General features: G+C 50.9%; 1 protein-coding gene across 1 annotated transcript in view; it reads right to left on the bottom strand.

Annotated features, from left to right (window-relative positions):
* Positions 1-2,864, bottom strand: part of PEMT (phosphatidylethanolamine N-methyltransferase) — an 85,982-nt gene extending 83,118 nt beyond the window's left edge. The window contains exon 1 of the mRNA XM_003279857.4: positions 2,632-2,864. Coding sequence (XP_003279905.1) covers positions 2,632-2,727 — 96 coding nt within the window. The 5' untranslated portion in view covers positions 2,728-2,864. The remainder of the gene's footprint in view (positions 1-2,631) is intronic.
* Between the last annotated feature and the right edge of the window lie 11,948 nt (positions 2,865-14,812).

Here is a 14,812-nt window from a genome sequence, read left to right as displayed (position 1 = left end):
GGAGGGCAACAAGGAGCAAAAGGGCCTCAGTCAATGAGGCTGCAGTGGGCACAATCCTCACCCTAACTCCTCAGCCCAACAGCTGATTTTTTGGGTTGTTTTTGTTTTGAGACAGAGTTTCGCTCTTGTTGCCCAGGCTGGAATGCAATGGCGTGATATTGGCTCACTGCAACCTCCACCTACCGGGTTCAAGTGATTCTCCTGCCTCAGCCTCCCGAGTAGCTGGGATTACAGGCATGCACCACCATGCCTGGCTAATATTTGTATTTTTAGTAGAGACAGGATTTCTCCATGTTGGTCAGGCTGGTCTCAAACTCCCGACCTCAGGTGATCCACCCGCCTCGGCCTCCCAAAGTGCTGGGATTAAAGGCGTGAGCCACCGTGCCCAGCCCCAATGGCTGATTTTTTTTTTTAAATTAAAAACAAAAGCAAGATTCTGTACCTGCTGAAGCAGGCCCATAAAAGAGCTGGTGGAGGGCATGGTACCCAGAGCAGCACTGTTTGGTATGACATGGCAGCCACTGGTCACAGGCAGTGCCACAAGCTTGGAATGCCACAGGACAAAATATGTCTGATATATATTTTGATAACAATAAAATATATTGTTAAAATTATTTTTTCTATTTCTTTGCTATTTTCCATTTCTTCTTACTAATTTAACATGGCTACTAGAAAGGTTTAAATTATGCATGTGGCACACAGTGTTTCTACTGGACAGCACAGCAGCACAGGGCTAGAACCTGAGATCTTGCAGCTCAGACGCCCATGGGGTGAACAAAAACCTTGCAACTCTCCCAGGCCAGGGACTGACATATTTTAAAACCGGAGATTTCGATTGAGGAGGTAATGTTGTATGTTGTATGTTTCTTTTTTTCTTTCTTTAAGAAAAATCCCTTGGCAACAGGAAGCTTAACTGCACCAACAAGGACAGCAGAAGAAAAACAGAATGTTAGTCAACGAGGGTCACCCTGACCCCAACCCCAGCCCCAGCTCTCTCCAGCTGCACAGCCCTGGGGAGAAAAGAGAAAGAGCAGAAAAGCCCACCCCTCACACACCCAGTTAGTCTCCCCTGCCCACTGGCAGGCCCTGGAGCAGGCCCCTAGCTGGGACTGCAAAGGGACACTGCCCCTTGCATTCTACCCTCCTTCTACACGGCTACCCCACCCACCCTTCTACACGGTGGCTTCTGAGGGCAGCCCCTGGGGATGATCATGACCTCCCATCTTGATCTGAGGATTATCAGATACAGGTTCACCTGGTGAAAATGCAGGAGCTATAGGGGTAGGACCCATCACTCATCTGACTGCATGTTGTAATTCAATGAACAGTTTACTAAAGTAATAGTCTTCTTCCTGTCCTCTGCTGAGCACCCATCTGGCCAACAGTCCTGCACTCCCTCAGGGCCAGCGGCCCATCTCCTCCTGTGCCTCCTGGAGGGCTTCGCACCTGCCTCCCTCCACTGGGGAATCTTGCCCCACTGACTGACCTTTCGGCTGTCAGATCCCAGGTCCCTCCCTTGCAGATAGGGCAACAGGCTCTCTTGGGATTTCAATCCCACCTTCCCATCAGCTACTCTTCAAAACACTAACTGGTGTTAGCTCCTTCAGAGAACTCTCTGGCTTTCTAGGCCTACAGTCTCCCTCCCTAGAATGAAAGCTCAGTGACAGAAGTGCCCTTAACCTTCTGAGTGACACGAGGCCCTCAGCAGGCCCTGAATCAATACTGGCTGGATCAGTGAGTGAATAAATGCACATGTGAGTAAGGAATGAAGGGAGCGAAGGAACTGGATTAGAAGCTGTTTGGGGCAGAGATGTGCCTTACAGGCTTCATGAAGAGTGGTTGATGAAAAAGGTAAATGGAGCATCTAAGAGGAAGCTTTGATAGAAGGGAGAATGCAAGGGAGGTTGGAAATTGGAATCCATTGGAATTGGGAGCCTGGGGAGATGCCAGGACAGGCACTCTCCGGCCTAGGACTCTGTAGAGGGCAGCCTCAGCAGGCAAGTCAGGCCCCCAGCTTCTGGGGCTGGTCGCACCCATTATGGCCCCGAAACAGTTGGGTGGTGGTCTGCAGCCTGCTCAGGGCCGGCTGGGAGAGAGGCAGGATCCCCACCACTCTCCTGCCTCTGGGCAAAAGCTGGCCTCCTGACCCTGGGGGATGGACGGGAGCAGGGGCCACACAACACACTCCCAAACATATAATAGGCCTCCTTCACCCTCGCCCACGCTCAGTCACACACAGCCTCGGTCATACACACTCACACTCACTCTCCCGCACACTCAGAGCATCACATAATTTCAGTAAGACACACACAATCCCAAAGACTAACACGCACAACCTCTGAGACTCACACAATCTCAGGGCCACACACAGGCACACAATCAGACGAGCTCAGGAACGCCCCCGTCTCTGACACACGCAATCTGAGGTTTACACGAGCGCGCACACGCACGCACACACACAGACACCAGCCGGCGCTCCCGCACGCGGCGCCCCGCCCCTGCCACGCCACGCCCCCATTGCCTGGGAACTGGCGGCCCCGCCCCGCAGCATTTGAGGCGCCGCACGCCTTCACGCCCCTCGGGCCTTGCAGATCCCTTTCCGTTTCCGCGGCGGTGCGGTGCGGTCAGTACCTGTCTAAAATCAATATTGCCGAGGCCTCCGCAGCAGTCAGGCCCCGCCACCGAGCTGCTCGTTGCCTCGGCTCCCGGGTTCCCAGATCTCTTCATCCGGGGGCCGCCTCAGGAGGGACCACACGGGCCCCCCCTGCAGCCACGCGCCCCCGGAAGCGGCCCTATAGCGCCGGGTAAGTGCAGCCAGCCGGGGCGCTTTCCCGGTGACCCCCAACATAGCCCGGCCTTCTGGGAAATGTAGTTCCCCGTCACCGCGAAGCGCCTCTTTATCTGGGGGCTCGCGACAGCGTCTAGAGGAGCCGAGAACTACAAGTCCCAGTGTCTTTCGCGGCAGAGCCTGCCGGTTCCGCTGCAGCTACGTGGCAGTATCCCCTTGGATCCGGCTCCCGCCCAGTGCCTTTGGTCGCCGGCTGCCGCACCCGAGCCTCCAACTGACCTGGCGTCCCTGCCCTTGCCTGGCGGCGGTGGGGCTAGAGGCCGGGGGCCGCGGGTCGTAGCTATAAGCAGCTTCCCGTGCAGCCCCCGGCGGACTTGGACTTGCTCCGGGTCACACACGCCCAGGGCCACCCGCCCTCTTCTGAAATTCGCTTTACTCTGGGGGCGGTGCGGGGCGAGCACTGCCTGGAGCTTCCAGCCCCCGCGGCGCGCAGGCTCTTTAGCTCGGCCAAAGACCCCTCCTCCACTCATTTTTTTCCTTCATTCATTCTCTCATTTACTCTCGAGTATTTTTCTGAACCAGTCTGTGCGCTGAGGGTACGGTAGGGAACAACGCAGAGTCCCCCGCCCTCGCTGCCTCCTGACTGAGATAAAAGACAAAATGTGAATAAAGGGTTATAATACGGATGAGTACTGTGGTGGAAAAAACGGGGTGGGTCAAATGGTAGGGATGGATGCTGTCTTAGAATGTGCAGGGGAGGTGCCAGACGTGCCAAGTGTGAGGGCAGGGCAAACAAGGGAAGACGAATGGTATGTACAAAGGCCTGGAGACAGGACGGGCACCTAAGGAGCAGAGAAAAGACCGGTGAGCTCTGGAGTAGTGATGGAGGGGGTCAAATGGAAGAGAAGAGTTTAGTTTAGATGATCGGGTCCCAAAAGAACCCCTTTTGTAGGCCGGGTGTGGTGGCTCACGCCTGTAATACCAGCACTTTGGGGAGGCCGAGGTGGGCGGATCACCAGAGGTCGGGAGTTCGAGACCAGCGTGACCAACACAGTGAAACCCCGTCTCTACTAAACATACAAAAAATAGCCGGGCGTGGTGCGCGCACCTGTAATCCCAGCTACTCAGGAGGCTGAGGCAGGAGAATCGCTTGAACCCAGTAGGCAGAGGTTGCAGTGAGCGGAGATGGTGCCATTGCATGCCAGCCTGGGCGAAAGAGCGAGACTCCCTCTCAAAAAAGAAAAAGCCCTTTTGTAGCCAGGTGTTATGTAATATGGGGAAATAGACTGAGAGGTTCCAAGATTTGCTCAGTCACCCAGACTGCTTGGGGCCCAGGCAGGACTTATGCAGTCAGCTGCTTCCTGCTCCCGATGGCCCGTTTCTCTCCACCTTGGCCCACAGCACCTACCAGTATTGAGCATTTACTGAGCAGCCACTGTGTGCTGCTTTAGAGGTAGTCCCAATCTTCACAACATCGCTAGGATGGGGCAGGCCAACTGAGGAGACAGGAAAGACACTGGCTTTGGAGCATGCACTAGCTCTGTGACTGAGCCCACCTTCACTTTCCTCAAAAGTAAAAGGGAAATACATGTTGGTAAAACTCATCACCCAGGAACTGGCCTGTGGGAAGTGCTCAGTAGGCATTGGCCCCCGGCAGGGCTGGGGACACAGGCTCAGGGCTGGTTCTCTGACTCACCACTGTTACTAATGAGCGTCAGGAGCCTTTCCCTGCTCAATGTCCAGGCAGAGCTGCTAGAGGCAGAGCCATTTCTGAAGGAGCCCCCCGCAGCGGGAGGGCTTCTAGCAAGCCTTTCCTCTCCACCTACCACACATCCACTTCACTGATGTTCCAGTCTTCTGACCTAACTGGTCACTCCTGTTGTTTTGTTAAGCCCAGAAAACAAATTTTTGTGTGTTTGCTTTATCTGAGAACAAAGTAAGGCAACCGTAAGAGGTCACACCAGAACTGATGCAATCCGATCCTCTACTCCAGCCTACCCAACCCGGGCCACCCTTCCTCTGTGAGAAGCAAACACCCCACCCAGGAGACAGACCTGCAGCTTGAAACAAGTCAGATAAAAACCTCCTGCCTGGCTCACGCCTGTAATCCCAGCACTTTGGGAGGCCGAGGCAGGTGGATCATGAGGTCAGGAGTTCCAGACCAGCCTGACCAACACAGTGAAACCCCGTCTCCACTAAAAATACAAAAATTAGCCAGGCATGGTGGTGCGCACTTGTAATCCCAGCTACTCAGGGGGCTGAGTCAGGAGAATTGCTTGAACTCAGGAGGTGGAGGCTGCAGTGAGCCGAGATCACGCCACTGTACTCCAGCCTGGGGCAGGCTGGGCATGGTGGCTTACGCCTGGAATCCCAGCACTTTGGGAGGCCAAGGTAGGCAGATCACGAGGTCAGGAGTTCGAGACCAGCCTGGCCAGCATGGTGAAACCCCGTCTCTACTAAAAATACAAAAATTAGCCAGGCATGGTGGTGCACACCCGTGATCCTAGCTACTAAGGAGGCTGAGGCAGGAGAATCACTTGAACCTGGGAAGTGGAGATTGCAGTGAGCCAACATTGCACCACTGCACTCCAGCCTGGGTGACAGAGTGAGATTCCATCTAAAAAAAAAAAAAACAAAAACCCTGCCAAAGATACTTTGGGCACAAGTACTTGCCTGAGCCCTTCGAAAGCTCCCAAGTCTGAGAGCTTGTAGAGAAATTATCCAGGCCAACCTCCCTCACTGAAACATTCCTTCTGTGGCATCTTGGGCACATGAAAAAGTTGGTTCTGCTTACATGCCCCCAGTGATGAGAGGTTCCCCACCTCTTGAGGTCGCCCACTCCACTGATGGACAGGGGTCCATTAACCCAAAGTCATGATACCCATTAACCCAAAGTCACCCTTCCTGAAGCTTTAACAAACAAAAGTTCATTTCTACCTTCAGGGTTATTTCTCGTTGCCCCTTGATTGAGCTCTTCAGATACAGGAAACCATTTATCACGGAACAGCTCCCAGGGCAAACCTCCTGATGGCCTCTCTTTTCTCTAACCCCACCTCCCTGGCTCCTGAATTCTGAATCAGGCTGCAGAAACTCCCAGCAATCATTAAAATGGGGTTTTAGTGTTAAAATTAACATGTGTTTATTGGGTGCCTTTGGGTAAAACCTAAACCTTTCCCTACTCTGAATCTATTTTCTGTTCATAAAACATAATAATATTTATATCACAGAATATCTCTTGAGTATAATATCTCTTGAGTGAGGCTGTTGTGAGGATTAGAGGTAATAACTCATACAAAAGTGCCTGGCATACAGTGGGTTCTAAGAAAATGTCCAGGCCGGGCACAGTGGTTCATGCCTGTAATCTCAGCACTTTGGGAGGCCAAAGCAGGCGGATTGCTTGATCCCAGGAATTCGAGACAAGCCTGGGCAACATGGAAAAACCCCATCTCTACAAAAAAAAAAAAATACCAAAAAATTTAGCCGGGTGTGGTGGCACGTGCCTGTAGTCCCAGCTACTCAGGAAACTAAGGCGGCAGGATCACTTGAGCCCAGGAGAGAGAGACTTCAGGGAGCTGGATTGCGCCACTGTACTCCAGCCTGAGTGACGAGAGTGAGACCCTGTCTCCAAAAAAAAAGAAAGAAAAAACTGTTTCCCTCCTTTCTATATAATTGAGATTTGGTGGTTAAGGTCACACTCATGGACATGCTGCTGGGATTTAGGACACCACTGGGGGCCAGGAGAGCTGGCTAACAGCTCAGGGACCTGCCAGAGTTCCTGGGAGGAGATGGGTGGGCAGGGGCCAGGATGGGTGGCCAGAACTGCTCCCCAGACAGCATGTACTGCAGGTTATCAGAAACCTATTGTCACTGGGAGTGCTTTAAAACTAGGAAGGTGGTGAGGGGCTGTGGCCACAATGCCCTAAACCCCCTTCATAGACTCAGGCCTGATTGCCCTCGTCCTACCCCTGGTGGCTCCAGGAACCAGAGGGCAGCCAGGGTGGGAGCTGGGGCAGGGGAGAGGTCATCTGGAGATGGGTGCCGTAATCACAAATTCCCTCCCCACTCCCATCTGCCCTGAGCTTTGGAAGAAGCCCCTTCCCCAAGGACCTACTACTTGCTGGGAAGAGGGCACGGGAGTGAAGTCACCTGAACGCAGTTGTCCACAGCCTAGGCCAGCCTGGGAAACACCAGCAAGGATGTTGGTGCTGGCAGGGCCTCACTGCCCCTCAGTGTCCACAGTGTCCACAGAGCACAAACCCCTGCCTTCCTGCTGGCCTCCAGAGGTCCTAAACACCCCCGGTACCCACCCACCACAAGGCATTTGCATGTGCTATGTCCTCCGCCTGGGTTGCTCTTCCCCGCATTTCCTCCCAGTACCCTCCTCACCTCCTCTGGGTTCTGCTCAAATTCCACCTCTCCACCCTGTTGAACATACTGACCTCCCTACGCTCACCATGGGCCTCTCCCAACTTTATTTCTCTCCATGGGCCATATCATTTAACAAATGTATTTAGTGCACTTACTTATTTTGTATAGTGTCATTCCCTCTCCATCTCCTGTCCCCTATAAGGGGAACTTCACCAGGGCAGAGATTTTTTTGTTTGTTTGAGAGGGAGTCTTGTTTTTTTGAGAGGGAGTCTTGTTTTTTTGAGAAGGAGTCTTGCTCTGTCGCCCAGGCTAGAGTGCGGTGACGCAATCTCGGCTCACTGCAACCTCTGCCTCCCGGGTTCCAGCAATCGTCCTGCCTCAGCCTCTGGAGTAGTTGGGACTACAGGTGTGCACCACCACACCCAGCTAATTTTTCTATTTTTTAGTAGAGACAGGGTTTCACTATATTGGCCAGGCTGGTCTTGAACTCCTGACCTCAGGTGGTCCACCTGCCTCAGCCTCCCAAAGTGCTGGGATTACAGGCGTGAGCCACCATCCCTTTTTTTTTTTTTTAAGAGACCCCTGGGTTTAAACTCCTGGGCCCAAGCGATCCTCCTGACTCAGTCTCCGGAATAGCTGAGACTACAAGTGCATGCCACCATGCCCGCTAAGGGCAGAGATGTCTTTTTTTTTTGAGATGGAATCTCACTCTGTCACCCAGGCTGGAACGCAGTGGCACGATCTCAGCTCACTGCAACCTCCCCCCAACCCTGGCTTCAAGTGATTCTCCTGCCTCAGCCTCCTGAGTAGCTGGGACTACAGGTGCACACCACCACGCCCTGCTATTTTTTTTGTACTTTTAGGAGAGATGAGGTTTCGCCATGTTGGCCAGGCTGGTCTCGAACTCCTGACCTCAGGTGATCCACCTACCTTGGCCTCCCAAAGTGCTGGGATTACAGGCATGAGCCACCACGCCCGGTCCTGAGGGCAGGGATTTCTATCTGTTTGTACGCAGCCCTCTCCTGGGCACCTAGCTCTGGCACAAAGCAGACACTGAATATACAATGAGTGAATGAATACTGTAGCTTTGCCACTCTGAGTTGGGTGATCTTGGGAAAGCCACTTTTCTGGGCTTTCTAAATAAGAGACCAAACCCACCTATTAAGATTGAAGTTCGGCCTGTTGCGATGGGTCACGCCTGTAATCCCAGCACTTTGGGAGGCCAAGGCGGGTGGATCACCTAAGGTCAGGAGTTCGAGACCAGCCTGGCCAACATGGTGAAACTCCGTCTCTACTAAAAATACAAAATTAGCCAGATTTGATGGCAGGCACCTGTAATCCCAGCTACTAAGGGAGGCTGAGGCGGGAGAATCACTTGAACCCGGGAGGCAAAGGTTGCAGTGAGCCGAGACGGTGCCATTGCACTGCACTCCAGCCTGAGCAATAAAAGTGAAACTCCATCTCAAAAAAAAAAAAAAAAAAAAGATTAAAGTTCCTGGCTGGGCGTGGTGGCTCACGCCTATAATCCCAACATTTTGGGAGGCCAAGATGGGTGGATTCTTGAGCTCAGGAGTTCAAGACCAGCCTGGGAAACATGGTGAAGTCCTGTCTCTACGAAAAAAAAAAAAAAAAAATTAGCCAGGCGTGCTGGCGTGCACCTGTAGTCCCAGCTACTCAAGAGGCTGAGGTGGGAGGATCACTTGAGCCTGGGAAGTTGAGGCAGCAGTGAGCCATGATGGCTCACTACACTCCAGCCTGGGCAGCAGAGTGAGACCCTGTCTCGAAAAACAAAACAAAATAAACAAAAAAACAAAAAAAAACCTAACCATGGGAACAATAGCTAATCTGTCTGAGCTGTTGCTGGCTGCAGGCCCTAAGCCCAGCACTTGAACACATTTTCTTTAAGCCTCACAACAGCCCTGTGAGGTAGGGAATGTTATTCTGACTTTCCAGATGAGGTAATTGACTCATGTGGAAGGGACTGGCCCACAGTCATACAGCTGAGTAAGTGTTGGAGTTGAAACCTGTGGTCTGATGAAGGCAAAATATTCTTCCCTACCATGGCCCTGAGGTCCTGGATGGTCTGGGCCCAGCCCACCTTCCCAGCCCTTCTTGCCCTCTGTACTGCAGCTACACTGGTCTCTTTGAGGTTCCTTCCAGCCACAGGGCCTTTGCACCTCCTGTTCACTCTGCCAGGCACACTCTTCCCTTCTCTTCTTGGAGATCAAGAACGGTCCCCTCATCGTCTGCCCTGCCCACCTCCACATCTCCTGCCAGCAGCCAGTACGCACCTGGCACCCAGATGGCACTGGGTGAATATTTGCTGAATGAGGGAGGTCAGAATTGAATTTAAGTCCCATGAAAATATCCTTCAAAAATGGAGGTGGCCGGGTGCGGTGGCTCGCCTGTAATCCCAGCACTTTGGGAGGCCGAGGTGGGCGAATCACAAGGTCAGGAGATGGAGACCATCCTGGCCAACATGGTGAAACCTCTTCTCTACTAAAAATACAAAAAAGTTAGCTGGGCATGGTGGCATGCACGTGTAGTCCCAGCTACTTGGGAAGCTGAGGCAGGAGAATCGCTTGAGCCTGGAAGGCGGAGGTTGCAGCCGAGATTGCGCCACTGCACTCCAGCCTGGTGACAGATCAAGACTCCGCCTCAAAAAAAAAAAAAAAAAAAGGAGGCAAAAAGGTTGGGCATGGTGGCTTATGCCTGTAATCCTAGCACTTTGGGAGGCTGAGGCAGGTGGATAACCTGAGGTCAGGAGTCCGAGACTAGCCTGGCCAACATGGAGAAACCCCATCTCTACTAAAAATACAAAAATTAGTGGAGTGTGATGGTGCATGCCTGTAATCCCAGCTACTTGGGAGGCTGAGGCAGGAGAATCACTTGAACCCAGGAGGCAGAGATCGCAGTGGGCCAAGATCACGCCACTACACTACAGCCTGGGTAACAGAGCAAGACTGTCTCAAAAAAAAAAAAAAAAAAAAAAAAAAAGCGGAGGGAAAGTAAAGCTATTTTCAGACAAAGGCTGAGAGAATTGATCACCAGCAGGCCCAACCTGAAAAGAAATACCATGGGCGGGTTCTGCAGGCAGCAGGAAAATGATCCCAGTTGGAAGCCCAGGAACATAGGAAGGAATGAAAAAGACACATACATGTAGGTAAATCTAAATAACTATTAGGTGCTTGTAAAAATAAAATAATCTTGTGGAGTTTAAAATATTTCCCTTGATAACTGAGAGAAAAGGCAGGAAAAAAATTGGTAAGACTATAGATTTGAACATGATTGACATTCGTAGATATCTCCTCCTAGCAAATGTAGAATGTACCTTCTTCCCCAGTTCACACTTAACATTGGCCAAAACAGACCCTATGCTGGGGCATAAAGCCAAACTCAACAGATTTCAAATGATTGAAATCATAGTTTATGCTCTTAAACATAGTGGGATTAAACTGGAAAACAAGATGATAACTTAAAAAAAAATCTTCCAATATTTGCAAACTAGACAATACTTTTTCTTTTTTTTGAGACAGGGTGTCTGTCGCCCAGGCTGGGGTGCAGTGGCACAATCATGGATCACTACAGCCTTGACCTCCCGGGTTCAATTGATCCTCCCACCTCAGCCTCCCAAGTAGCTGGGACTACAGGCACTTGCCACAATGCCTGGCTAAATTTTTTTGTATTTTTTGTAGAGATGGAGTTTTACCATGTTATCCAGGCTGGTCTTGAACTCCTGGACACAAGCAATCCATACTCCTCAGCCTCCCACAGTGTTGGGATTATAAGTGTGAGCCAACACGACGGGCCAGACAATACATTTTTTTCAACCCCAGAAACAAGGTCCAGCCTGGGTCAAGTGTCGTCCATGGACCAGCAATGGGGGCTGAGGGCTTGGGGTGCTATCACTGGCTCAGGGTGGGTCAGGTGACCAACTGTACTCAAGCAACAGTGGCCAGGAGAGGGGCAGGTGACCAGACTGTATGAGAAGATAGCATTTCCAATTTAATCTCACAGATGGAGGGCTGGGGTCAGGAGGAGGCATGAAGCATTGAGTGCCAACTTAGTGCTACTGGGACAGACAGAGCGCTGTGCGAATAAACAATAACAAGCAGTCCCTGCCGCGGCGGCTCAGAAGCGGCTAGGGCATAAGTGGGCCATTACCACAGAGTGGAAAACTGCTCCACAGGGGTGTGCACAGGAAGGGGGCAAAGAGCAGCATTCAAGACTTGAAGGCAGGCCGGGCCCGGTGGCTCATGCCCGTAATCCCTGCACTTTGGGAAGCTGAGGTCGGCCAATCACCTGAGGTCAGAAGATCGAGACCAACATGGCCAACATGGTGAAACCCTAGCTCAACTAAAAATACAAAAATTAGCCCGGCGTGGTGGCCCCCACCAGCTACTCGAGAGACTAAGGCAGGAGAATCGCTTGAACCCGGGAGGCGGAGGTTGCAGTCAGCCGAGATCATACCACTGCACTCCAGGCTGGGTGACAGAGTGAGACTCCGTCTCAAAAACAAAACAAAACAAAACAAAACAACAACAAAAAAGACCTGAGGCTGGGTGCAGTGGCTCACGCCTGTCATCCCAGCATTTTGAGAGGCCGAGGTGGGCAGATCACTGAAGTCGGGAGTTCGAGACCAGCCTGACTAACATGGAGAAACCCTGTCTCTACTAAAAATACAAAATTAGCCAGGCATGATGGCGCACGCCTGGGAGGCTGAGGCAGGAGTATTGCTTGAACCCAGGAGGCAGAGGTTTCGGTGAGCAGAGATCGCGCCATTGCACTCCAGCCTGGGCAACAAGAGTGAAATTCCGTCTGAAAAAAAAAAAGACTTGAAGGCAGCCCTGATTAGAGCTAATCAGGGCATCACCAAAAACTCTTTCCCTCCAGTGGCACATGGATCTGCTTAACGTTGGAGTCTTGTTTAGGATTATTCCCTCAGGGTTGACCCTGGAAGCACAGAAGACACAGCCAAGCTGCTTTCTAAAGCTCAGTGCCTGCAGAATAGTACAGTTCCCATTTCCCTGCATACTCACCAGCACAGAGTATTATTAGTCCAAAAATGTTTGTTACTTCAAAGTTGAAAAATTAGTTGAAAAATGTTATTTGCCTTTCCCACATTATTAGTGATGTTTTCGCATGTGCTTTTCATTTAAATTAGAATAGTGTTTTATTTGCACTACTTACCAACACAACTTCTCTTTGTGCCTTTTTTTCAAAAACACCCATGGATCTTAAGGGCTGGGCTCGGTGGCTCACGCCTGTAATCCCAGCACTTTGGGAGGCTGAGGCGGGCAGATCACGAGGTCAGGAGATCGAGACCATCCTGGCTAACACGATGAAATCCTGTCTCTACTAAAAAATACAAAAACTTAGCCGGGTGTGATGGCAGGCGCGTGTAGTCCCAGCTACTCGGGAGGCTGAGGCAGGAGAATGGTGTGAACCCAGGAGGCAGAGCTTGCAGTGAGCTGAGATCACGCCACTGCACTCCTGCCTGGGTGACAGAGTGAGACTCCATCTCAAAAAACAAACAAACAAGCAACAACAAAAAAACACCCATGGATCTTAGTCTTTGCACTCTCTTGAATTTATTAATTTAAATGAATTGGACTGTTGTAATGTTTAAGTGATACTTAAAAGTTTTTACCTTGCCGGGTACCGTGGCTCAGGGCTATAATCCCAACACTTTGGGAGGCTGAGGCAGGTGGATCACCTGAGGTCAGGAGCTTGAGACCAGCCTGGCCAACATGGTGAAACCCTGTCTGTACTAAAAATACAAAAATTAGGGCTGGGCATGGTGGCTCACGCCTGTAATCCCAGCACTTTGGGAGGCCAAGGCAGGCGGATCATGAGGTCGAGATTGAGACCATCCTGGCCAACACGGTGAAACCCCGTCTCTACTAAAAATACAAAAATTAGCTAGGCGTGGTGGTGCATGCCTGTAATCCCAGCTACTTGGGAGGCTGAGGCAGGAGAATCGCTTGAACCAGGGAGTTGGAGGTTGCAGTGAGCCGAGATCCTGCCATGGCACTCCAGCCTGGCAACAGAGTGAGACTTTGTCTCAAAAATAATAAATAAATAAATGAATAAATAAATAAATAAATAAATAAATAAATAAATAAATAAAATTAAAAAAATAAAAATACAAAAATTAGCCAGGTATGGTAGTGGGTGCCTGTAATCCCAGCTACTTTGGATGCTGAGGCAGGAGAATTGCTTGAACCTGGGAGGCAGAGGTTGCAGTGAGCTGAGATCACACCACTGCACTCCAGCTTGGGGCACAGAGCAAGACTCCGTCTCAGGGGGGATAAAAAAAGTTTTTACCTTGAAAATTTTCCAACCCAACAAAAAATTGCAAGAATTATACATTAAACATCCTATATGCATCACCTAGCTTTGTTTTCAACATTTTCTGGCCTTTGCTTTATCGGTTTCTATACAGTGATTTTTTTTTTTTAATGAACTATTTGAGGGTAAGTTGCAGACTCTTCGCCCCTAAATCTCCAAAGAACAAAGACATTCTCCTATGAAACCACAGTACTGTGATCAAAATCAGGAAGTTTACCATTGATACAATGGTGTTAGCTAATGTACAGTCCATATTCAAATTTCTCTGATTGATCTGATAATATCCTTTACCGTGCATTTTCTCCTCAGATCCAGGATCATGTGCTGTCTTTAGCAGGCTGTGATCTGGAACACTCCTTGGTCTGTCTTTGTTCTTCAGGAGAGACATTGACATTTTTGGAGAGCACGAGCAGGGTATTTTGTAGACGGCCCCTCAGGTGGGTTTGTCTAAGGCCACCTCCTGACTCACTGCAGGTTCTGCAAGAATGTCACCTGCGTGCTGCTCTGTCCCTGGTGCCTGTGGTGCCATGTCATGGGGAGCTGTGATTGCTGGTGAACAGCAGGCGTCTCCTCTGCAAAGGCATGTGAGGTTTTGCTATTGTCTTTGCTCTGAATGACCACTGCTGATGTGATGTTCTTATTGATTTGTCAGACTCGTGAGGCATTTAAAGCCCCTCTCAGGAGGGCAGCTCAGATGCAGCTGGGTCTCAGCGAGCGTCTGAGACTGACGGAGGGGCAAGCTGTCATCCCAGCCCTGGCTGCTTGGTCGATGCGTCCTTGTTAATGCTGACATCCTTGCCTCCCTCCTGACGCCAGGCAGGAGAGAGGCTCTGTGTGCTCTGAGATTGAATGGTAAAATCACCTATGAATGAGTCAACAGCCCAGCTGCAACAGACTCCCTGAATTCGTGTCAGACCCAAGGGGATAACCCAAAAGGAGCCTGTAGGGGAGGGCTGGGGAGCTCAGAGCTGCTGCAGATATGCTCCCAGCTACACCTCTCCAGTCCCTGCCTCTTCTTCTGTAACAAGAAGTACCTGGCTTAGATGCTGTTCAAGTGTCTTGATGAGGGCAGGTGGCATCTGAATGGGACAGTTCTTTGTGTGCGAGTGGTCTCGCAAAGTGCAGGATGTTAAGCATCCTTGACCCTCGCCCCCAACCCAAAACACCCCACAACCATTTCCACAAGGCTCCAAGGAGGATGTTGTGGACCCCAGCTGAGAACAGCTACGTGGTAACTACTAATCTCCACTACTGTGTATGGAAGACATCTTGTGTGCTGGCCTTGTGCCAAACATTACCCCATTT

The sequence above is a fragment of the Nomascus leucogenys genome, chromosome 14 (genome assembly GCF_006542625.1).
Source record: "Nomascus leucogenys isolate Asia chromosome 14, Asia_NLE_v1, whole genome shotgun sequence".
NCBI lineage: Eukaryota > Metazoa > Chordata > Mammalia > Primates > Hylobatidae > Nomascus > Nomascus leucogenys.
This window is presented reverse-complemented; position numbering and strand designations above follow the sequence as displayed.